Genomic DNA, 25,308 nt, shown 5'->3' on the forward strand with positions numbered 1-25,308 from the left:
CCAAGAACATCCATGTATTAAACTGATTTATTACACAAAATAACACAATAACACAAAAACCCCAAGACCGTGTTTGATAAGCTGGTTTGAATTTCTCACCAAAGCCAAGGTCTCCACGACCCAGAAAAACATGTCCCCAAAATAACCCTGTGTAAATGCTGATAGTGCTTCAGAGCTGAGGAATGACAACAAAGAGAATAATATACCATTTGTGGTTTGTTTGTTACTATTGGTAAGCAAATAAATCAAATTTAAATATCAGCAGAGTTGTAAAAACAAGCTGTCATCCGTCTGTTCGACTTCATAATCCTCGATAATACTAAGTTAATCAATTTAGGTAAATTTTACAATATCTGTGGATAATTGCAAAAGACAAACGTATAAATATAGTTGAATGAGTAGGAAGTGGAATAGTCGACGCAAGAGGATAAAACAACGGTTTAGGAGGAGTTAGACAATTCCTCCCTCTAGCGGTGTTTTTCCCAATTGCACATCATAATAGTTTATTCGTTAAGAGACAACTGGATATTATTTGTCACTATAACGATTATTTTGCTTTTCCGAAAATGTTGCTAGTCTGAAAAATCCTCTGAAACATCCTCAAAGTTAGCTCAGCTCTTCTTCTTCTCTCTCTCTTTATTTTTACACAAAAGGTTAATATAAAATTGTTTTAAATTCGTACAGGCCTGACAATTTGTTCTTCTCTGGATATGTCTTTGCCTGTTTTAAAGTATGGTTTGGGTCAGGTTTCCAAACCTTTTTTGAAGCCACAAACATTTACATTAGAAAATTCTGTGTGGCCGTGTCTTTTCCTAACCAGCAGAGGCGCTCTCTGGTGTTTCCTTCCTCACGTCTCTCCGTGACGTCAGACGCACGGAGCCGAGCGAATCCAGCCTCCACTCAGCCGTCTTCATTCTCAGGCCGGGTAAGACCCAAGCAACAACACTACCATAGGTTCTACCTAGGAAGAGTGGACTTTTACAATCGCCATCCATCCTCCGAATTAAGATTTTTCCGAGGAAATATATTACTGTCATTCATCAGAAGATAACCTCAAACGTTGAATCGGTGAGTTTTGGGTAGAATATAATATGTTACATTGCATTTTTGACTCGTCTTCTCTGATTCTTTGGCTTTTTGTTGCTTTGTTCTGTGCAGCAGCCATTTTTAATCGCCTTGTCCTACATTCTCGTCGCTGCGTTCAAACAGTGACGAGAAACTGGCTAGGTTGAAAACGTTAGTATGGGATTAGGTGTTAATTGACATACTCACGTTTAAAGAACGACGTTTTTGTTCTAACATAAACGTTTCGAAAAGCAGTGGCCTGTCAGGGTTGTTTTAATGACGACAGACTGGAAGTTTTTAAGTGGCTTTGCAGTTTTGCTAGTTTGGACGAAGCCGAGTCTGAAGACCCCATCTACGTCTTAAAGCTAGTGGTAAATAATTGTGTTTTAGCATATTTAAGGGAAAGCAAACGACACAACAATGTGGCGTCAGTTTATTTATATGACTCACAGCATGGTGACATGAAGATTGGCTCCTTTTACTCGATGTTTACATAGCCGTTTTCCGTTAGCCTCTAGTTAGCATTTGTGATAGCCAGCATCTACACCAAATGTCCCTGTTGATATTTGCCATTCCCGTAATATTGGGGATCATGCGATTTAACGGGGTTCTACACGAATTACACACAGCAGAATTACAACAGGTTGTGTATGTTTGTCTTTGATTGCAGTTGTTAAAATTGACCAGCCAAATTTGCTGTCAATTTTAAGTACAGGAATTAGCATTAGCTTTGAACGACCTAACGGCTACTAATGTGGACATTATAGAGGTCAGGTTTTTTTTCACAGAAATATTTGCAATAATTATACCAGATATAATGACATTGTTGGTCCTATAGTTCATTATAACGTAGTTTTCACATTGCCGCTAAACAGCTGTAATTGTTTAGCTCCCACACTTACTCATGCGTTAAGTAAAATTTGTAATATGTAAAGCAGTGTGTTTTTATTATAGTTAAATCGGAATAAAACGGACGGTTGATATTTCATGTAAGCAGGTTATGTTATGGAAGTCGTAGTAAATATTTTCAGCGGCCTCCAGTTAGGCCAATCAATTTTTCCTTTCCCTCTGTTTTTATATGCATGTGTTAAAATACAATTTATCAACTGTGTGTATTGAACAACTTTTTGTTAACCAATATTTCTTTGCCAACACTATCCTTTTATTATTGCCCTACAGTTCATGTGATGAGTACCAGTAGCCATCATCACAATTCAGACTTAAAACATTTTAGAGTGAACAGCATAAAAAGGATTGTTTTTGCACTTCAAGTGTGATTTGACAGCTGTTTCCACATTGTAGGTGAAACAACCTACAATGTGAATACAAATATAAGGAGTTATAACTGCAAGCAGAGGCAGTGCCGGCTTTTAATTTTAAAATAAATTTAGGCAATTAAAAGGGATGTTCCATACCACTTTTTTCAGGGCAATTATGATTACCCTTGAATACTATTAATCACTGTTAGTGTTTCGATACCACTCGTACTTATCATGTGCATGTATCTCAATACATAGAACATTTCAGTGAAAACAATGCCAGATAATTTTGAAAAATTACCTCTTATTTCTGAAAAAAAAAATGCAGCACAGTCACCCTACATTGAGTTTCAATATTTATATTAACTGCAAAATAAAACACAATGAGTTTCAGTATTTATATTAACTGCAAAATAAAACACAAACCACTTGAGTTTTAGTACTTGCTGTTAATAAATTAAAAAGTGCAAACTAAAACATGCTTGACTCTCTCTGAGGTTTATTCAGAAGTTCAGTAATTTTGTGTACATTTGTAAGTCACTAAAACAGTTTACAACAAACAAATATTCTAATAAGGCTGGTGGTATGCTTGTCCTCAGGTTAAAATGTTGTTAAAGTTCTTTACAAGATATCTTAATGTCTGAAGCCAATTTAGGTATTGTCAGTCACTGTTTTAGGGTGCATGTTTCATACCAGATTATAGACTGATGATATCAGAACTTACATACCACAGATGTTTTTTCTGTATAATGCTGGTGCGGATGAGGTCACACTAGAAAAACTCATGACCAGTGTATCCAGAAACCATGATCCAATTTAATTACTAGTGTCTTTGAAAAATCCAGTCTTCAGGGTACATACTTTCTTATCCTCTAAAAAGACAATATTTTGCATTTACAAAATATGTATGTAACAACAACAAATAATACAGCCTCGTCTTGAGTCTGACTCTTGTATCTCCAAGGAAGTTTTTCTACATTCATTGCCACTTGGATTATTTCTTGCATCCACTGCTTTATTCCCATGTCCAAGTAATTATCTGTAATATTATCTATTGTAATAGGGATCAGGTATAGTTGCAATAAAGTGCAGAGGATTCAAAAATATTTCACTGTACTTCATCACAACATCCTGTTTTGGCCATAATGTTTCAGTGAAGAAAGTCTTTCGGAAACCTAAACTGCACATTTTTTCCATTTTTGTCAAATTCTGTGGTGGCTGAATATTTGGTGCATCCCTAATGACTACACAGGATCATTGATTATTTTTCTGTGTTTTCATTCATGTTTAGATTTTTATATTCTTTCTCCAGTAAAATAAAAGTTTATTTTGCAATTCCGTCTTACAGAAACAGAAGGCACTTGAAGGGGCGCAAATAAAAATTTCCTTACTCGATGACATTACATCGCAATGTCCGATCGTTTGGGGCAAATAACCAAGTCCAAGGATGGGAAAAGCAAGTACAACTCGCTCAGCTTATTTGACAAGTACAAGGGAAAATCAATAGAATCTCAGAAAAACACAGGTAAAGTATTTAATTTGCTGCATTTGTAATTCTATTTTTGTTTTGTGTGTATATTTATTATCTGCTAAACTACCTTTGTATGCGTTACCAGTTCCTCGACATGGCTTGCAGAGTCTTGGCAAAGTGGCCGCTGCCCGGCGCATGCCCCCACCAGCTCACCTGCCGAGCTTGAAGTCTGAAAACAAAGGTAACGATCCCAACGTAATTATTGTGCCCAAGGACGGTACAGGATGGGCAAACAAGCAAGAACAACCCGATCAAAAGAGGTAAATTCAAGTTTCACTTGTTGCAAGCTTTCCATTCCTCTAATACTTCAATTGAATTTCATTGATGCTGAGATAGTTGATGAAATTTAAATCTTTAAATTTTTAAAATCTTTTTTTATTTGCAGTTCTGTTGCATTAATAACACAGCTGCCGGAGTTGCAGCCGCCGCTGGCTTTACAGAAATCTGTTTCCAATCTTCAGAAGCCCTCACCGGTAGCCAACCAGGAGGTGTGTAGGTGTAGCTGCAGCAAATTCTTTGTTTGATTTCTGTGAAATTATGTATGTTTTTTATCTCAAAAATTACACTTAATTAAATGTAAATCCTAGTTTTTGTCTCAAATGTAACAGAACCAATCCTGGTACTTATTTCTACAGAACACAAACACAGGTGGACCAAAGCAATGGGCCCAGCTAAATGGAAAGGCCGTAGAGCAAGATGGTAAGAGGCTTTTCTTTTCAAGGGGTTTTTCTTACATGGTGACGAGTGTCCTCTAGTGTTTACTGAGTTGTTTTAATGCTTTCAACCCTTGTGTCACTTTTTTTTAAAAACACGCTCAACAGGTTCAAGGGTCTCAAACCGACTTCAGCCCTTCTCTCACGAGGAATTTCCCACCCTGAAGGCAGCTGGAGAACAGGACAGGGCTGGCAAGGAAAGAAGCGGCTTCGATCCGTCGTATGGGCCAGGACCAAGCCTCCGCCCCCAGAGTGAGTCTCAGATCTCAGTAGCTGCCTTGTGGTCTCATTGATATTGTCAACAGGAAAAAAAAGTAATTCATTGCTAAAAAGGCAAAATGATGAATGTGTACTTGAACAGCAATCCTTTTATATACGTTCTTAATGTAACTAATCCAGTGAAAAAAATATTTAATACATAGTGGTAGAACATCACACTTCACACACTGCGTTGAAGTAGGTATTTCTTTAAGTTATGGAAGTAAATGTAACTATTTGGTGGTGTTATTATTGTGGTAAATGTAGCCATGTTGTACTTGTCAGTTAGTATATCAAAACTCATGATTTGTTTCTTAAAGATGTGACGAGCTGGAGGGAAGGTGGTGGCAGGAACCTTCAACCCTCCTTGACCCTCGGCCTACCTGCAGATTCCGAGGGTAAACTCACTGCCGTGGGTGAGACTGGGAGCCCTCCAGCCACATCTCACCCTCCCTCTGCCACTAGCACCACCTCTTCAAGCGCAGCGCCGGCAGTGTCGCCGGTTCTCGAGTCCAAGGAGCCTTCCTTGCGTCCCGCCCAGCCTGTTCGCAGAACCACCGTTCCCGCTGCTTTGCAGTACCAGCTTCACCACACCTCAAACGCTGTCTACCATGATATGTTACCTGCATTTGTAAGTACCAAAGGTTTTAGTTGTTGACAAAGAAAATGGTTAAACATGGTTCACTTTTTCGTAACTGAAATACAAAGATGTTTTTTTTTTTTTTTTTCCAAATTTTAAATTTTTTTTTTTTTTTTTTTTCCAAATTTTAAATTTTTTTTTTTTTTTTTTCCAAATTTTAAATTTTTTTTTTTTTTTTTCCAAATTTTAAATTTTTTTTTTTTTTTTTTTCCAAATTTTAAATTTTTTTTTTTTTTTTTACTTGCAAATTTAAAGTAAAGTTCTCTGCTTTTCTGCCTTTTCAGATGTGTGCTAAAGAGACACGTGATACCCCAGTGACAGAACATGCTTCTACTACTGTAGCAGCTCCAGCACGGTTCGACAGCAAACCAACTTTTAGACAGATTCATGCCAAACCTGAACTTGCCAAGTAAGCATATGTGCAGGAATTAAGTGTATTTGTGTTTTGTTAACCTTTTGACCATATCAGTAATATTTGTCATCACTTACTCCAAATACAGTGGTGGTGTAAGAAGAGAGACTCGCTTTGTGCGTGCCCCAGCCCGGCTAACATCACAGCCCATCCGCAGACCTGGTGATCGTCCAGTTCGACCAGCCATTATCAATCCAGAGGATTTGAAGGATCTGGATGATCTTGACAATGACTGCGAGGATGGATGGGCTGGTCAGTATTTTTATTTTTTTTAATTTTGTTTTAGTATCTGTCAGAATGTCTCTTTTAATTTAGTTCTCATTTAATATTATGTGTTATTATAGTTAATTTCCTTTTTATAGCGTAAAAACCTTTTAGCTATTCTTAAATATGATTGTGTGAATAGCTAGTTATTGTAATCTTGAATACATCTGAAAATGCCAATTTTAATATTTATTTAGTTAAGTTCTAAAATTGTATCTCAGTTGGTATTGCCATTGAAAGTACTTTTGTACCATCATTGTCATGCTTATTTCACTCAATATTATATTCATCCTAATGATACCTAACTTATCAGTCTTGTGATATTATGGTAGTGATAAAGAAATATTCAGCATCACTCACTGATGGTTATTTTCAGGTCTCCATGAAGAAGTTGACTATAGTGAAAAACTCAAGTTCAGTGATGATGAAGATGACCATGGCCCCAGTGATAAAAATAAAATGTGGTGAGAACTTTTTCTTTAATTTACTAACTGTTCTTAATACTATTAGTCAGCAATAAGGCATAGTCACAAAAACATGACACCTTGGTAACTCTCTAGGACTGAATGGGAGAGGGAGCGTGACAACCAGCCCGACTGTCATTCTTCCCTGAGCTCGGGTGAAGGTTACCCACAAGATGGCCCTGAAGAGAACTATTCCTACCCAAATCACCATCTGGAGCCTTCTAGGAAGACCAGTGGCAGATATCTCTCAGCAGACCCACAGGTAACAACACAAAATAATATTTATTTCTCTCTTTTGAGAACAAAGGTCCTAAAATAATTAATGTTACATGAAAAATTGTTAATATTGTCATTCTTTTTCAGAAAATCCAAAGTGAGTCACTGACTGATCAGGAAGATCACCAGCGCCATTCTCACACCCAAGCTCCTGCTCGGGCCAAGTATGTATCACCAGAACTATCAGAAGCTGTAGAGAGAGCTCGTAGACGCAGGGAAGAAGAAGAGAGGCGTGCTCGTGAGGAGCGGCTGGCTGCCTGTGCAGAAAAACTAAAAAAACTGGATGAAAAGTTTGGGAAGATTGAGAGGCAAACATCAAGAACAGAGGAAAGCCTGAAGGAAGGAGAAGGCAAAGAAGTACCACTCTCTCCAAACAGGGAACCAATCAAAGGCTACAGTGACAACTGGCAGTACAGTAGCAAAGGTAAAAAATACACACAGATTTAGATTTGTGTCTTTATTTAAAAGACAGGTTTAAGTTGGTGATAAAATAGCAACATTTTTATTTGCATATTTTCCAGATGAAGGTGAATGTCCTCCAGATAATTCTTCAGGCCATAGTTATAGTGAGGAAACTGCATTCGCCACTTATCGTGGCAGCGAGGATGATGTACTGGAGCCCTCATCCCCTCCAGGGGACTACAATGGACGTCATACCTCCAAACCTATTGCACCCCGATTTCAAAAACCCCAGCAGCAGGTGAGAAGTTTACATATCTTCTAATAGAAGCCTTGCACCAATATTAGCTTTGTATTTTTAGTCGAATGTTAAAAGACATGATAAATGTTGATAGGGATAACTTGTGTGGTCTGCCCATATCTGTTGTGTGTCTGTCTTATTCCACAAATTTGAACAATTTTATTGGGTACCTGATGCTGATTCAATGTGTTGTACCTATTGTATGAATTCTTCAGGATCAAGTATACAAGATGCAACATTGGCAGCAGTCCAGTCACTCAGCACCATCTAACTCAAGCCACGGCCAGAGAGGCTATTATCCTCCGCATGTCCTCGGATTTGACCCACGCTGGATGATGATGCCACCTTTTATGGATCCTCGCATGACCCAAGGACGATCTCCTGTGGACTTCTACCCTGGTACTGTCTATACTTCGGTGGCTATACTAACATGCCACAAAAAAGTAGCATTTTACATTTTTATTCCAATTCTGTATTTTTTCTGCAGGAATGATGAAACCCATGATGCATCAAGATCACTTGAGCAGTCCTGGTTCTGATGAGGGATCCCATTCCAATGTGCACCAGGAACGAAGAACCCCCTCCTCTGAGTCTTACCCTATTTGGAACCAAGATGGCTACCCACTGCGCAGCTTTACCCCACCTTACCAGAGACAAAATGAAAACTCAGACAGCGGTCAGCCAGATGAGAGGTCAAAGATTCTCTTTGTATATCATTGTACAAATTTAGGTCTTTTCTCTTACTTTTTGTTATAACAATATAACATAATGCTCATGCCTTTTCCTTTCCACACAGAAGTGACGTGACCAGTTCCCAGCAGGATCAGTATGAAGACAAGTCTAGTGAATGCGTGACAAATGCTCAAGATGATCTCCCCCATCATGCTTTCCAGAGCCGCAGCCCAGAAAAAGTGTATCATGACCAAGACTTGCTTACAACTGCCCAGAATCACTCACAAAATAATTCAGACAACGAATACCCAAAACAAGACATTAGAGAGAAACATCTGAAAGATAGTCCTGAATGTCATGATGAGACCATACATGGTTCCAAAGACAACTGGAAAAGAGATGGAGGCCACAAACAAGATGGTGCAGTTATTGCACAGAGCCAGTGGTCTGAAGCTGGTTCCAGTGGTAGTGTCAACCAGCCACCTGAGACAAGTGGGCGTACACTGATTCGCAGAACCGGACCCATTAAGAAACCAGTTCTTAAGGCTCTAAAAGTGGAAGACAAGGAGAATGAGAAGCCTAAGCCTGAACCAGAGGAGAAGCCTGTCCCCTACCGCCTTGAGAAAGAGGTCCTTACTAACGTGTATGACTTAAAGAAAGACAACCAGCCTGCCATCAGCCGTCGCGCAGCCTCACCCATTGTTGAGAAACAGCCTGAAGAAAAGCAGCACCAACAACCACCACCACCACCCCCCATGAAAATGGAGAGACCTTTGAGCACTCTCAGTGATGATTGTTCTAAGGAGAACACATGGGAAAGCAGTAAGGGCCACTCACCCAGAGATAGCCAAGAAATCCGGGATGCCCAGGCCCCAAGACGCAATAACTGGATTTTCATTGACGAAGAGCAGGCCTTTGGTGGAACCAGGGGGACAGGTAGGGGTCGCAGTCGAGGCTTTAGGGACTTTAACTCTAGAGGAGGAATTCGTGGTGGCCGAGGTGCAGATAATCTCAGAGGAGCTTACAACAATAACAGCAGCAGTGCCATTGGTGCTCCACGTATAGGCAGAGGCCGAGCACCACCTAGGGAGCTTGTTAAAGTTGAGGAGTACCAGAGAGGCAAGCCCCGGAGGAGAAATGTCAGTGAGACCTTGAGTGAAGCCTCTGAATATGAGGAGCTGCCCAAGAGGAGACGCCAGAAGGGGTCTGAAAACGGTGAAGGTTTCATCGAGTCTGCTGAGGTCCGCAAAGCTGACAGAGATTCTTGGAGATCTAACAAGGTGTATACAGATGACCAGGCTGCTGCAGAGTTCAAGGAAAAGAGCAAAAGCAGCAGAAATTTTGGGGGTCGCACTTTGCCTCCTCGACTGAACACCACTGGTAGTTACAGCCGAAGCTTTGGAGGCTCCAGAGATGTTTCAACGTGGAGGGGCCGTGGTCCCCAGTTTGGTAGCAATGGTGGCTCTTTACAGGAGAATGGTTATGGTCCTGCATCTGAAGCGACATATTCCCGTAGGTTTCCTGCAGAGCGTGATGCTCTCAAGTATAACCCTAAATTTACTGGCTCTGTAATGGATAATGGCACAGAAGACCGTGAAGACTACTACTTTGACAACGATAACCCTGACAGACAGATGTTAAGGAGACGTCGTCCACCACGACAGGATAAACCTCCTCGCTTCCGTCGTCTACAGCAAGAGCGTGAGCCGGGTTCAAACCAGTGGACCACTGATGAATATGTGAATGGAGATTTTGCAAAACCCTGGCCTGGTCGCTCTAAAACTGCTGGGGAGGAGAGCTGGCCCAGTGGTCACTACTCGGGCAGAGCTGCTTTACATGGTCAGGTGGAAGAATGGGAGACGGGCTCAGACAATAGTGACTTCAATGACTGGAGGGAAAAGCGAGGGGGAAGTGGAGGTGCAGCTCCTCAGGGACCTGGTGATGTTCCCTCTGACTCTGGCCACAGTGAACTAGGTTCTGGTGAAAAAAGAGAACTTTCTAAGAGGAGTTTCTCCAGCCAGAGACCATTGGTGGAACGACAAAACAGGAAAGGAGAGCCATCACTTCTGGAGGCAGGCAAGATGACGCGTACACCAGAGCCTCCCTCAAACACCTCCTCCAACAGAAGTGACACTTGGCAGAATGGAGGAAGTACTTGTAAAAGGTATGTTCATAAATTAAATATTCATAAATATTAAATATAAATATATACAGTATACATATATGTTGCTCAATGGAGAGTTACCCCAGAATAATTCATTTAACATGGCTGGTGATTTATTCAGTTCATTGACAGTTCCTGTCTTGAGTATTGACATTGCCTTGCTCTAAAACCATTTGTGTAACAACCACTACAAATAACAATAATGTAAAATACAAAGAATATAAAAAATAACTAAAATAAACCAATCCCAATTTTCCACATGGTTTACAGCCAGTTGGGCTAATAATACATAATAATTTAAGATTGAATGTTTGCACAGAAATAGAAAATAACATAGTGGTACCATATAGTAACGGCAAGAAAACATGAATTTAACTAAATTTTAAACACTTCCATCAGAGACATTGTCTGTAGTTACATGTACAATATATTCATTGTTTTCTGTGTTTTTGATCAACTTTTAAACCCTCTTCACAGCAGGAGCCCAGATGAGTTGGGTCCAGTCTATAGCATTGAGCAGCAAGAGGAGAGAGAATCCAGTGAGACCTCTGGGAAAGAACTGGAAGAGATGAAGCCAGGACCTGTCAAGACAGAAATAGCTGATTCTCTGTCCCAGTATGATCTCAGCAGCTACCCAAGTGAGTTAAGCGCGTCTTTAAAAAAAAGATTTACAGAATTAGAAACATTGCTGTTCAGTTTTTTCATTAATGTCTTGATTGTTTTGTAGTTGAGGGTGATGCAGGTGGACCTCTTTCAAGTCAAGATGGATACCAGGACGCCTTGTCCAAAAAGCAAAGGCGTCCACAGGAGGATGAGAGAAGAAGAAGAGAGCAGGGCGCTGCTGTGAGTCTACAATACAATCTGATAGTAAGTTGTTGTGGTTGAAAAAAACAAGGGGTCACAATGTCTTATTTACTTTTGCTCTTTTAGGTCCAAGTAAAAAACCGGACAATTACTTCTAAGATCCCTCCACGCTTTGCCAAAAAGCAGGGAAGCATGAGCATGGAACAACCTGAAGAGGCACTCACCAACAATCTGGGAACTGAAATCTGGGAGACAAATAGTTCAGGTATGAAGCAAATCCAACAACCAAACATTGATCCTTTTCTGCTTTGTGAACTAAGAAAAAACACAATAATTGAGAATGTTTGTGCAGACATTTCAATAACTGTAGCAAATATGTTTGACATATATGTGAAGGAATACTTTTTTTTTTAAATAAGTATTTTTTTGTGTTTTTAAAAATATAATATTGACAAATGAACTTAAAACCATTGTTTCTGTTTGCCAGCTCTTTCAGTGCAGTCATCAGGAGGAGACTCATGGACTAAACAGGTGTCTTACACTGGGAGTGAGCCAAACTCTGAGGTAGTCCCACACAGCTTCTGGTTAAAAACTTCTTTTTATTAAATTTTATATTTACCAAAAGTAAAAATGTAATATATTTCACAGATTTGCTTTGGCACTTGTAATAAAAAGGAAAATTAATGACTACAGTTGTTGCCACTTTATCTCTCCAGGACTCTGATGCAGGCCCAGAGCAGAGTAAAGAACAGCACAAACCAGGGCCCATCGGAAACGAACGTTCCCTAAAGCATCGCAAGGGCTCAGAAGGTGTGGATCGTCTTGAAGGTGGCCCCATCACACCAGTCAATGGTGTGGATCTGCATGTGGACACTGTGCTTCCTGTGCCTCCAATTGAGTTTGGTGTCAGTGCCAAAGACTCTGATTTTAGCCTTCCACCGGGTTCTGCCCAAGTGCCCGTGTCCAATCCTGTCAACAAACTTCAGGATGCACTTACCTCTAATGTACGTGCTTTTATTTGTTTTTTATTTATGGTATTGTGCATTTGTGCTTACGTTTGGGATGATGATGATGATGGGTTGATTGGTGTTTCTTTTTCTTTTCTTTTTTTTTTTTACCAGACTGCTCTCAACCAGAGTATCCCTATGCTGCGCTCCAACCACCTTCAGCCTGGCATTAACCTCAACCCCATCTCATTCCCTAGTGCTGATCTTACACTCAAGGTATTTGAAATGCAAGTTTATGCAGATATGTGTCTCTTCACAAAATACTCTGTCACTTCTAAAGTCGTTTCTTGCTTGTTTTCAACCCAAAAACATGGTTAAACTGCTTTTTAAACTTGTCACCTGCTTGAAACCCTGTTTAAGATGGAATCAGCGCGAAAGGCGTGGGAGAACTCCCAGTCTCTCCCTGAGCAAGGTTCTCCTGGTGGAGTTTCAGGTGTTCAGCCGCCCTGCAGTGTTGGATCATCTAGTGGTGTCAGCTACAGTTCTTTTGGTGGTGTGTCAATGCCACCAATGCCTGTGGCATCAGTAGCACCCTCTATGTCCATGCAAGGTATGACTTATTTGTGTCTTTAATGATGGTTCTGTGTGAATAGAACTCAACCTAAGCTTCTTTCCTTCCTTGTTTTTTTTTTAGGCAGTCATATTCCACCTCTATATCTCGATGGTCATGTTTTTCCAAGCCAGCCACGCCTTGTACCTCCCACCATGACCCAGCAGCAGACATACCAGCAGGTAAAGGGACGGTCATGTAATAATAAATATTGTCATTTTTGTCAGAGCAGATTTTTGATTTTGATATTTGGTTTTTCCATACATACAGCTGCAGCTCAACAGATTCCCATTTCCCTGCACACCTCCCTTCAGGCCCAGGCTCAGTTAGGACTTCGTGGTGGTCTGCCTGTTTCTCAGTCTCAAGAGATGTTCAGCTCGATCCCCGCTTTCAGGTAGTGTTACGTTATTATTCTCAATGCGTAAGAAATTCTCTTATTTGTGAATGTATTTAAAACCTAACTTTGTTGTTTCAGGTCCCAGGTTTACATGCACCCCAACTTGTCTCAGCCCAATCCAATGGTGCTGTCTGGTGGCGCCCCACTCAAAGGGCCTTACTCTGCCTTTCCTGGCATGCAGCCCTCAGATATGGTCAAGCCACAGTCAGGCTCACACTACCAGCCAATGAATGGCAGCCAGCAGCTGGTCTATGACAGCCAGATAAACCAGGGCCCTGGAATGGGCTCTTCCCAGTTAATGGACTCTCAGCTCATACAGGTTTGTGCTACAACATCACTCAGTTTGACATTCACTGAACAGGTTTGGTGCTGATCAGATTATTTTGTATTCAAACAGGAAAATCTTTTTCACCACCAGGTGACAATGCCCCTCAATGCCTCTCAGCTGCGCTACGGCTCTGCTCAGCAGCACCTCATTCTCCCCCAGTCCATCCAACTGCAGCAGGGGCAGAACCTTTCAGTGGGCGCTCCCAGAAGAATGATGCCACCAGGCTCTCAGCCCACTGTCATGACCAGCAGTCGAGAGGTAAAGACTCAGGGTCTTAAGTCACTACATAAAATAAATGTGATTTCAGTCATGATAGTAATCAAATCCAATGGTGGTCACTGGTCATTCAGTGTCTGTCATTTTCTTCTCAGGGCTCACAGATGGAAATGAAGGGCTTCCAGTTCTCTGACAAGCCCAACCACTCTCCTGGCATTTCTGGAGGGTCTTATAGGTTAGTAAGGAGAAAGATAAATTGTCATTCACGTTTGGTTTTTATTCGTTGCACTGCACATTTAAGGAACTGAGTTGTATAGCCTTTTCTTCCCTCTACTTTTTAACAGACCTGGGTCTGCAAGTCCCAGTGGAAAGACTTCTGTTCCTGGGGGCCCTGTGGGTCCTCTGCCAACACATTTTACACAGCAGGTACTTAGCGAGGCAAAAATATGAACTGAATCTAACATTGCAGCACATAAGTTATATTATGACGCAAACTGTTCTTCTTTCTTTTTTCTCATTTTGACCTCATTCGTCCCCTCCCATCACCAGGTCCCAACTGCCCAGGGTAACATGGTGATGCACATGCGTCCTCCCACCACAGGTCCTTTCCCTAACCCTATCCAGAGACCTGTTATGCAGGTGAACAAACCTGTAATCATCCGTTCCCCCCCTTACCCTAATCCTGGCCGTGACCCCTCCCACTCCACCCCTCCCTCAGTCCCTGAGCACCCTGTTAAAGGGCCAGAAGATGGCATGAAGGTGAGCCACCCACTATAAATATAGGTAATTTGATTTAATCTATTTCATATTTCCTTTTCTTTTCTTTTCCTTTTTTTATTTTTATTACAAAACTACTAATAATGATGATTTGTGATGTTTCCACACTGTGTTGCTCTTCTGTAGTCTTAATACACATTGCTACAGATTTAAAATGGTTTGAAGATGGTTTATGTTTTGGGAGCAGGCTTGTGATGTGACAGCTTTGTGCTCAACTGTAAATAAAATAGATGTGTGTATTACTATAAAATACAGTGATGTTGCATTTCCCAGAATGAGATTTCTGTTCTGTAGTAATTTTTAAGTCAATTGTTGAGATTATTTCCCACATGTTCAATTTTGTTCTTACCTTAAACATTTTATTCTGCTTTTGATGGTAACTATGGTATTTGATGTGTTGCTCACATACATGGCTGCTGATGCAGTTAATATAAACTTGTATTGTTTATAATACATTAAAACTTTTCTAGACATACAAAACGGTAAAGTGGTTGTTACTTTGTTCTGTTTGTCTCTAACATTTTTTATCTTCCACAGACTGTTGTTCACTTGTTGAAATTGAGCACTGGTACATTCAGATATATTGTTCACTGTCAGTATTAGTCAGCAGCGACAAATACTTCAAAGATGTTTTGTTGTTGACAGAATGTGACAATGGAGCCCTGCTTTTGTCGAATTATTACAGTGGAAAAACAGCATTTCTGACTCTCAAGAAACTTGACTAGACATCAAACAGACATGTTGAACAGATGTTAGTTTAGAGTTTTGTACAATGATTTTCCAAAGAAAAATACATTTGTATTTTTCTCTTATTTAGATAAATAAAGAATTACTAGTTTGATTAATTGATTGGGGGGTGTAGCAGTTGCTCCTGCAAAAACATTTAAAATGAGCAAGAATAAAAAATATGAGAAAATACAAGTAGAGGACATTGGGGGAAAAAATATGAGAAATACAAGTAGAGGACATTGGGGGAAAATATATTTGTTTGATATAATCATAATGACAGTTGTCATACACAGGGCCAAGTGTAAATGTACTCTTTAACCAGGAATGACTTCCTTTGGCACTCTTTGGTGCCAATCAGTGGAATACATGTGCTACTGAAGGAGTTCCTGACCAGTGGTGAATCACTGTCCAGGACAGACCTGAGCTTTGACAGCACTCTAAAAGTTAGCAGGCTAACAGGTGTAGCAATATATGTTAGCAGAGATGTTTATATATTAAGTGTTCAAATGAATTGGTTAACTATTACCTTAAAATACTAGTTTGGAGTAATTGGGTGAAAATGCATTGCTGGAGGTCATAAAATAATGTTCTTGTTTTTTCTTCCAGAATAAAACCATGCGTGAAGTGCTTAAGGTAGTGGGTGAAGGCAAAGCACCGTCCAGTGGCATGACCAGCAAACTCCAGGAGCCCCTCCCCTCCTTGGGCCAAGCCAAACCAGCACGTACAGGAGCCATCAAACCACAGGCTGTCAAAGTAGAGGAGGGCAAGGCATGAAAGCAGTGAACCTGAAAGTCTTCATCATCCTCTCACCCCCGCCTCCCCTAGCTCCCTCTGGTCAACATGAAGCTCCTTGACCAAAGTCTGAGCCTTCTGACCACCATCATGTACAAAGGCACACAGGCATAGGGGGCAAACAGGCAGACAACACGAGTTGCCCCACTCCCCACCCCCCACTCTTGAACTGTCACAACTGTACACTGTTATTTCACACCACGTTTAGAGATATATAAATATTATAAATATATACATAGACACAAATGGTCTTTTAAGCAGATCTCTTCAAGGTTCTTCTTTAACTTATTGTTTTGTCACTTTACAGATATTTCACACTGTTGTGTTTCTCCTCAATGCAGGAAAGATGCAAGTGGCCAATTCAGACACCGTTCAATTTCCATAGCTTTTTATTTTATTTTTTGGTTTCTCCAAAAATGTATTTCTGGACTAAAGCGCTTCAGACCAGGCAGACACTCCATAGGACGCCCAGAGAGAAGAAATAGTCTGAGTTATTTTTAAAAAATAAAATGAATTTAGCTATGTGCAGTGGGGCACTTGTTAACACTGATAAATAGAGGCTTGAGTCACACTTGTTCATACTATTGGTCACGGACTTGCTCGTTAACCCAGAACAAACCGAAACTGGACATCACCGCATGTCAGGGCAAACTCAAGAGCGTCAGCCTCAAATCCCATCCTCCTGGGTTCTTCACCCAGCTTCATTATTGTGGCTAAACTGCTTTGTTATCACTATAAGAAATGTGTTTTTCTAAAACGGTTTTTGCTTTCTGTTTGCTTTCTGAAGAAAAAAAGTGGACATTTTACCAAATCATGCTGCTTCCATTGAAACGTCATTGACATTGATACAGCGTGTGCATGTGAAGTGCTGAATGTGTGTAATAACTGCAGGATTTCTCCAAAGGCTAGTGACATTTCACACAGACTGTACCTGAACGCAGCATTCACTTTGCTGACTTTATGGTTTTTAATCAAACCGAGCTGTAAAATGTTTTGGGGATTTTTTTTGGTGGGGACAGATGGTGTTCTCAAAGCTGTAAAGAAACCATGATGTTGCTGTTTGAAATGTTTGCTTTTTTTTTTTAATCAGTTTGGGCTGTCATTACTCCTGAGCTGTAATTATCAGATACATGTGGGTTTTTTTTTTGTTTGTTTTTTTTTTTTACATGCCGTAACCTGGGGAAATTAGTTCCTTTTTTTCATGAAGGCTCCTGAAACACTGCTCACAAATTCTGTTCTAATCCTGCTCACTGTGGTGGGAGGTTTGAAGAAAAGGTCTCATTGCTTTTGATTATTCAGCGCCTGGTCTCTTGAGGGGAGCGCTAGCAATAAACAGAGCCTAACTATATTCACAATCAGGGTCCAAATAACGTCTTTTTTTTCCTTTTCAGTAACTAATAATCATAAATAAAGGGGTTTGCTTGCTGAATACATTTTTTTCCCTCTCGCTCTTTGTGCGCACTGCAGTTCCAGTGGACTACGAAGGACTTTTAAAGTGTTCTCTTTGAAAATGTGAAGCTTTTGGAAACAAGTTTTTTTTTTTCTCTTTTTTTGTAATGGACAATTTTTGAAACTCATGCCAATATCATAACTGGGTAAATGTTACTAACTTACTATAAAACTCAATGACACTACAAAAAGTTTATCTTAATGTTTCACTGGTATATATGTATATGCATAGTTAACTGTACAGTCAATACAGCGAAGGGAGATACACACACACATACATGCTTTTCATTTTTAGATATCATGGCACTAAAAGGATTTCATGTTGAAAAGGTCACTGTGTTCTGAGGTTGGACTGCTTCACTTGTTGATACCTTTATCAGACTTGGAGTGTTTTTGCCTCGTATCTCTTATTGAAAAAACAAAAACAAAAAACAAAAAAAGGTTCGCGATGCTTTTCATTGTTTCTGCACCAAAATGTTGCCCTGACATGTTTTTCCCTCTTTTTGTATTTTTAAGATGCACATTTCATTTTGTCAGAGGACCAGTGCTTTCTACAGCTGATCCAGCATTCTATTTATCCTATCTGATCTTTATCTTTTCAGATATTTGGTCAATACTCCCCCCTTGTTTTAAAAAAAGCTTATTGAAAGAAAAAGAAATAAAGCAGTTGTGATTTCTTAAATGTATGGTTGTTTCTGTAAACTCACTTTGTCATATTAAAAAAAAACTCATGCTTCAAATATTTTAAGTCTTGCAGCTGTTGTCGCTGATGTGTGAGATAAACAAAAAATGGTTTTGCATGCATGCATCGTGCGTAAAGGCGTTAACGTCTCAACATCTCCTTCTTGGAGCTGAACTATCAAGATTGACTGAAGGTTCCATGTAGTTTTTGTTGAAAATCAAAAAACCTTAGACTTGGTCTGACTGATCTTCAGTGATCATGTACATTTGCAGAATTTGGCCTGTTTTTTTGCTCCTCTGTGGCAGTATAAAAAACATTGCAGAAATACTAGAAACCCAGTTATGTTAGAAATTGTCTACTAATATGCAGTCGTGTTCATAAAAACATGGCCTTGTTGTAGTTTTAAATTCAATAAATAAATATATATATATTATTTTTATAATCAACCGCTAGGATTGGCTGTAGCCAAATTTTTCAAATCCATAAAGCCTAAAAACCCAACTTTATCTTCTGAAACAAACCTATCTCAATCCAAGTCTTGTTAATAGCTGTACTCTTTGTGGTTTAGCTGAAATATTTTTACTACATTAAAAAAAAAGGTTTTTGAACCGTACCTAGCAATTGTTTTAAAGGTAACACTGCTCCGAGTAAAATATTATATAATTTTGCGAAAAAACATCAAAGGCTTTATTTAAACTTTAGTCTTTATTCTTGTTCTTAAAAACTAGGTATCTTATAATCGTAAGTCTCCCTCCGCAACTCAAGGTGGCGCCAAAGCACCTAATCACACAATTCACTAACTGCTGTTTAGAACCCAGATGAAGAGTAAACCAATACACTTTTCTAGAAAAAAGCTTTAGCAGAGACTGCGTTGGTGATTATTTTTTTTTGAAGGAGGCTACGTTTGTTCTAAGGTAGCATTAGCTTCTCTATACATTTCACACAGCCAGTTGAATTTGTTATTTTTGTAGCGACGTTAACTAAAACATTGTCCGTGTCGAAGTGAAGTGTTGAAAACATGGCCGAGAGCGACTGGGACACAGTGACGGTGCTGAGGAAGAAGGGGCCCACGGCTTCCCAGGCCAAATCGAAACAGGTCAGTGTTTGCACAAGGTTCGATTTGTGTTCGTCTAAACAATAACTTCCGAAAACATACTATTATGGGTTCACACTTATGTATATCTGTGTGGAATGTTCCTGCGACGAACTGCACGTGGCTATTGGTTTCAGTATCAAGTTGTCGTCGTTCACATGTCGCCGTTAAACTCGTCTTTTATCTAGTTAAGGTTTTAGAGTCAATATGAAAAACAGCAGTAGCATTCGAAGCTAGTGCTGTATTTCACATTGACTCTTTGGCCAAAATGTTAGTTAACTATAACGAGCGAATAACAGTCAAAGTATTCTCTCGTATACGTAATGGTGTCCATTTTTAAATAGTATCTCCAATAGAATGAGGTACTTTCAGTCATGTCCGTTTTTTTTTAACATGTCACTGTTTATGTCGTAAATTGTTTGTATGTTATATCGCTATTGTTGTTGTACTGTTTTTCTTTCAAACAAAATGCGACAGACTTCTGGAACATTCGATCATGCAGTAATCCTGACTGATTAATTTGACATAATTTATATGTCAAATAATTGCAAACAGTTGCGGTACTAAAATTCTAATCCTTCAGGTTCAAAACAATGCTTCTGAAGGTTGGTGCGCATGTGCGTCATATATTGATAGACGGCATTTTAAGACAAGACTCCGAGGTGTCTTATTTTATTTTATTACTTATGTTATTAATTTTGAAATTAGATTTCACAATTAATCAATTTTATTTTAACCAATGTTGAAGTGTATTAAGATTTAAAAGTACAGTATGTAGAGAAGTAACATTGGTAGTTTTCAAAATTCGTATCAGAAGTTTTTTTTATCACCATTCATATTAATTTGCCTATATTGTCAGGTTAAATCTGTATTTCTCAAATAGTGGATCGCCCCAGCCCCCCTTGGGGTTGGGGGGGCGTGGTAAGGTGGGGGCATGGGGGGATTCCAATGAAATATGGCACACTGGACATTAGTGTACCACTGCTGTAATGCTCGAATGATAACAAGCCTCCAGTCACTAGGTGGCAGCAACTCATACAGTGGTTTATAAAAATATATGTCACGTTATGAGGTTCTCAATAGTATTTCAATTCGCGAGGGTGTTGGTTGAAGGGGGGGACACAGAATTGTAGGTTTTTTAAAGTGTAAAAAGTGTATTTTCACTGAAGAACACGGATGTTTTAGAGAGGTACAAAGGTCATGTATATTCTCCTCCTGTTGTTTATATTCAGGTTTGATTTATCTTTGACGTTACAGTGCGTTCGAGGTAAGCTCTGTAAAACAACAGACTAATTAAAGGCTGAGGCAGGTGAGCTTGTCCCGAGTCAGAGTCCATCATGTTTTGTTTATATAGTGAGTCACACCAACATGACAGACATTACTGTCTGCTACGTGACAAGTAGTGTGAGTGTAGTCACACTGCTGGGCGCTGTAACTCACCGTGATACAAATGTACAACAATGACTTGATCTGAGACTGACGTTGTCTGTCGATGTCTTCTCCAGGCTATTGCGGCTGCTCAGAGACGTGGGGAAGACGTTGAGACGTCCAAGAAATGTAACTTTCTGCTTTCTGTACAGATTTGACACATTGTCCTCGTTCCCCCTTTTTTTTGGTTGACCTTCGATTAATGGACTGGTGTCTAACAGGGGCTGCAGGGCAGAACAAACAGCACCTCGTGACCAAGAACACGGCCAAACTGGACCGAGAAACTGAAGAGCTGCATCATGAGAGAGTGAGCCTCGATGTGGGGAAGGTCATTCAGAAAGGCCGGCAGGACAAAGGTCTGACCCAGAAAGACCTGGCCACTGTGAGTAGACAGATGTTATTTTCATTGATGGTCATATAGTCATTCAGTTCCTGGTGTAAAGAAGAGAACGCACCCTTTCACACAGACTCCAGTCAAAACAGTGACATTAAATCCAAAGCAACTGTTTCCTTATTGACATAGAAACAATGAGACCTTTCAAGCCAATTAAAAACAAGCAACATGCAAAGTCATCTCTTTGTTGTAGTTATATTGACAACAGTATTAGTTTTTGTTCTTACATTGTTGGTTGTTGTAGAATTTTATAGAACTTTCTTTTTACGATTAATCGCAACTAACATTGATTCATTGTAATTAAAAACAATTAATCATGAATAATTGAGATAAATCAATACTTCAAAATATGACAAACATAATTCTGTATACTGGCAAAACAGAAAGACCAATACCAGCAGGTAGATGTGTTCCACCTGTTTTTATTTGTGACTAAAGCAAATGATGGAATTGTTAATATTGAAAAATGTAAAAAAAAAAAAAGTATACCTGAAACAAAAATGGAGTTGGTGGGTTTTAGTTGTTATTCCATTGTCTTCAACAACGTGAATCAGTCCACAACCGTTTGTAACCCACGTGTTGCTGCGTCAGTCAGCTGCTCAGCTGTAGCCTGACTCACAGCCCTGTGCTCTGTGAGGCTGGTCCGATACAGACTGAGTCAGACTTCTCACCGTCTCACGTCGACGTGTCCGTAAACACTCGCTGGACGTTCACGTGGTAATTTAAGCTGGAGTTGCTTCAGTGAAATGAAGCGAACGACGTGTGTATGGACTGTGTGTCAGAGCAAAAGTAAGTGGATGGACGTTTGGAATTATTGGATTTACAGTGAGTGTCATTCTGTGTGTGCAGTTAAATGCAGTGAATTTTTAATGTCGTTACTTTCAGACATTAATCAAATTGTCACAGTTAACATTTCAGTTTTAACAGCACCAGTAATTAAATATTGTCTTGTTTGACTTATTTGATTTGGATATTGTCTAAAAATGAGTCATGAGAATTAACTTTTAATTATAACTGTAATTATCATGAGTGTATGGTTAACGGTTACCACAGGACTGTGTTGTGCACGTTTGTGTCATTCATGATTTGATGTAATGTTTTACATTTTATCTTTTCCTCAGAAAATTAATGAGAAACCACAAGTCATTGCCGACTATGAGACTGGAAAAGCAATTCCCAACAACCAGGTCCTGGGCAAGATCGAGCGAGTAATTGGTGAGAATTTCTAATGATTTTTTTTCCCTTCAAATGACGACGATCATGGTTTTCTCTCAGCTGTTGGTGTGACATGAACGACTCCATTTTTACCGCTCTCTTTCTGCAACAACAGGAATGAAACTGCGAGGAAAGGAAATTGGCCTACCCCTGGAGCCAAAGCCCAAGAAGAAATGAAGATAAAGCCTCGAAATCAGCCCTCCCTCACCCCGTCACTGAAATCTTCCCCTCCTCCCCTCCTCCACCTGGGCTGATCTCACCTGTGTCCTGCCTGAGGACCTGGTGTTCCACTGCATCACAGGCTGCAAACTAACAAATCATCTGTAACACAACACTCTTCTGACAAATAGTCCGACATAATCAGAAGATAAGCATTTTTTTTAGCATCACAGGCTAAAATGTTTCATATGCTTAGGCTTCGGCATAACGGCCGCAACTCCTCCGTCACGGTACAGTTGTGAAGTCGTGACCAAAGCTCGACTAATTCGGAGCATGACCGTAATTCAAAAGAGATACGACTGTATCTTTTTCCTGTCTCTTAAAGCAGTGAGTGAATGTCATCATATTCTTTTAAGGCTGTGCTTTGTTTTGATTTAAAAATAAAGTTTGGCACCGCATGACTTTCATTTGTTCTTGTTTTTATGAAGAAAGAAAAAAATTCATAAACATATTCATGGAAGTCTTTTGGTTTCCAAGAAGTTGCTGTCAGAAATAGAAAATGCATAAAAAAAAAAAATCAATCCTCTCTACAACCTGTAGAGGCAATTTGTGCAGGCAATTAAAGGGCTACAAATTGAATCGAAAGACCTAAACCCCTACTGGTCACTTCAGAGTAACAGATTGAACTAATCCTAGAGTTTACATATAAACTCCATACAGAAAAACCACCAATTTGCAATATTAAAAAGAAAACCCCAACATAAAACATAAACACAAGTACTATAAAGTACATTCAGTTTTGCCAATGTGTCTTGATGGCTTCACTTTCAAAATGAAAAAACATCTGGCAGGTAGTAGCAAACTGCAGCCACAAGATGTCAGTAACCAACAGAAAGTTTTGTCACGGTCCAGTGACAATGGTCCTTCAACGGTTTGAATAATTTCAACACGTCAGTCGTTTAATCTATTAATATATATTTTTTAAATACTGCCTACGAAAGTACACTGAAGAAGTGTATCAAACATGTATCACTTCCTTATATTATATATTATAAATGGAGCTGACTTTTACCCCACCTCCTCCTTAAAGCTTCCATATCACATATGAAAAACGGACAATATCTTTTTTTTTTTTAGCAAAGCAGCTGAAGACAGTTTTTGTTGTCGTCTTTCAATTAATCATTCTAGTCTGAGAATTATGGAACCAGGGCGGGCATGGGCAAACTAAGGCCCGGGGCCTGAATGTGGCCCTTTCATCTTTTTAATGTGGCTGCCAAACATTTCCAAATTATATAATTTATTAATATTATCATCATACTATTGTCTTTTCCGTGCAATACCCACGTTTCCCCAATAGATGGCGTAGAATATGATTTTAGCATTTTAGCCTTTATGCATGACTTTTTTCATTTATCTGAGTTCACACTAACGCTCTGTCTATCTGCTCTTGACCCCGCCCCCCCCCACCCGTCAAATTTTAGGACCAATTGTGGACCGCGAGTCAAACAGTTTACCTACCCCTGAACTAGGGAGTGCAAAGATGTTGTGGGAGTTATTGCACACACCAGTGAGCAGGATGTCACAGGCTCTTAGGTCGTAACACGGAGCTGTAATGACTGGGACACAGACAGACCAGTATTTACTGACCTTCATTTGACAGTTGGCTCTGCTGAAACACATGCTAATGAGCATCAGTGTTGGAACACTGATGGAGTGAGAGCCCTCTGGGCCACTCTGTCAGCTCTGCTGTCAGCTGTGCTTTAACAATATGAACGCCGTCCTGAGTGGAATCTTTGGAATCCATTACAGTGGATGGGGACAGCTTTGAATGGCAGCAGGATCTGGTATATTTGGTAAAATACAGTTTGTTTGGCAGTGAGATAATGTGTATCTGTAGTTGTCACAGGGATCTGGGTTTGGCTAAATACTGCCCCCTCTGGCACCCTAGCTCTCAGGAGTTAGACCGCAAAAGCCTGTAGTGTAAAAGCCCATTGAGTGGTCATGTAAATAATTCCATCATTTGGATTAGTCACAAATCAAAGCCGGTTTGAAACACAGACATTTACCTGCTCTAATATCCATACAAAAAGTTTGGTTTTATTAGGGAATGTTGACATATCTTGAGTAATCTTGATCAATCAAGTTTAATCATGATTAATCGTGATTAACCTTAATAAATTACAATCATAATTAATCGTGCTTGATCCACAGCTACGCTGTCATTAATCTGATTAAAACGTTTAATCGATTAATGGACATTGTCAAATCCTGTGTTTAATAATAATAATACTTTTAAAAATATTGGTATTATAAAATGTATAAAAACTGCTTTACCTTAAAGGTTGGGTTAAAGAATAACCTCAGACACGACCAGTCTTCCAGGGAGTCTCACACTTTCCGTACCCCGAAATAACATGAAATATCACGGAAACTAGAGCGACGTGAGGAAATGTGAGGCAGAGAGAGTGTGCAACTGAATCACATCTCATGATTGGCCCTTTTTAAAAACAACAACAACAACAAAAGAGAGAATGATTGTTTTCATTGTTTTCTGCAGGACTGAATGACTCAGTACTCCGTTCTGTCATGGCAGAGAATGAGATGAAGGGAATTATAGACAAAATATATTTTCCCCTCAGATCTAACACCATATGTCACTTAAAAACATATGTGACGTGTCTTATTGTTGTCCAGTTTCTGTACATGAGCGGAGCTGCTGCTCAACAGGCTGCCTCAGTTGATTACTGTGTGGTGTGTCTTTTGTGAACGATAGGGGGAGCCAGAGACTGTCTGCGTTCGCATTTCATTGGTCAAAACACCATAGCAACATAGTTCCACCTATGACAGCGGAGCAGCAGTGGTTTTGAACG

General features: G+C 39.7%; 2 protein-coding genes across 13 annotated transcripts; both read left to right on the top strand.

Annotated features, from left to right (window-relative positions):
• Window positions 1-893: 893 nt before the first annotated feature.
• Window positions 894-18,215, top strand: prrc2b (proline-rich coiled-coil 2B). 11 transcript variants are annotated; one of them, XM_025062676.1, is made up of 31 exons: window positions 894-1,068; window positions 3,673-3,849; window positions 3,941-4,115; window positions 4,241-4,343; window positions 4,491-4,554; window positions 4,677-4,820; window positions 5,147-5,457; window positions 5,751-5,875; window positions 5,967-6,130; window positions 6,519-6,606; window positions 6,703-6,868; window positions 6,970-7,306; window positions 7,404-7,582; window positions 7,798-7,981; window positions 8,070-8,274; window positions 8,379-10,418; window positions 10,896-11,056; window positions 11,146-11,261; window positions 11,349-11,487; window positions 11,710-11,786; window positions 11,939-12,226; window positions 12,344-12,445; window positions 12,590-12,779; window positions 12,864-12,962; window positions 13,047-13,173; window positions 13,255-13,495; window positions 13,595-13,762; window positions 13,855-13,955; window positions 14,038-14,146; window positions 14,270-14,479; window positions 15,833-18,215. In XM_025062676.1, the coding sequence occupies exons 2-31, from the start codon at window positions 3,735-3,737 to the stop codon at window positions 15,998-16,000; spliced, it is 6,696 nt and encodes a 2,231-aa protein (XP_024918444.1). In that variant the 5' UTR covers window positions 894-1,068; window positions 3,673-3,734; the 3' UTR covers window positions 16,001-18,215. The 11 variants fall into 11 exon arrangements, with proteins under 11 accessions (XP_024918444.1, XP_024918446.1, XP_024918442.1 ...); XM_025062678.1 differs by having other exon boundaries at window positions 13,876-13,955; XM_025062674.1 differs by having other exon boundaries at window positions 10,899-11,056; window positions 13,574-13,762.
• Window positions 18,216-18,948: 733 nt separating this feature from the next.
• edf1 (endothelial differentiation-related factor 1) lies at window positions 18,949-22,905 on the top strand. 2 transcript variants are annotated; one of them, XM_017039083.2, is made up of 6 exons: window positions 18,949-19,063; window positions 19,153-19,245; window positions 20,748-20,799; window positions 20,892-21,052; window positions 22,186-22,279; window positions 22,395-22,905. In XM_017039083.2, exons 2-6 carry the CDS (start codon window positions 19,168-19,170, stop codon window positions 22,454-22,456), a joined length of 447 nt encoding a protein of 148 aa, XP_016894572.1. In that variant the 5' UTR covers window positions 18,949-19,063; window positions 19,153-19,167; the 3' UTR covers window positions 22,457-22,905. The 2 variants fall into 2 exon arrangements, with proteins under 2 accessions (XP_016894572.1, XP_008324180.1); XM_008325958.3 differs by having other exon boundaries at window positions 18,952-19,245.
• The last annotated feature ends 2,403 nt before the right edge of the window (window positions 22,906-25,308 follow it).

This window comes from Cynoglossus semilaevis, chromosome 14 (genome assembly GCF_000523025.1).
Source record: "Cynoglossus semilaevis isolate Cse_v1.0 chromosome 14, Cse_v1.0, whole genome shotgun sequence".
Classification (NCBI taxonomy): domain Eukaryota; kingdom Metazoa; phylum Chordata; class Actinopteri; order Pleuronectiformes; family Cynoglossidae; genus Cynoglossus; species Cynoglossus semilaevis.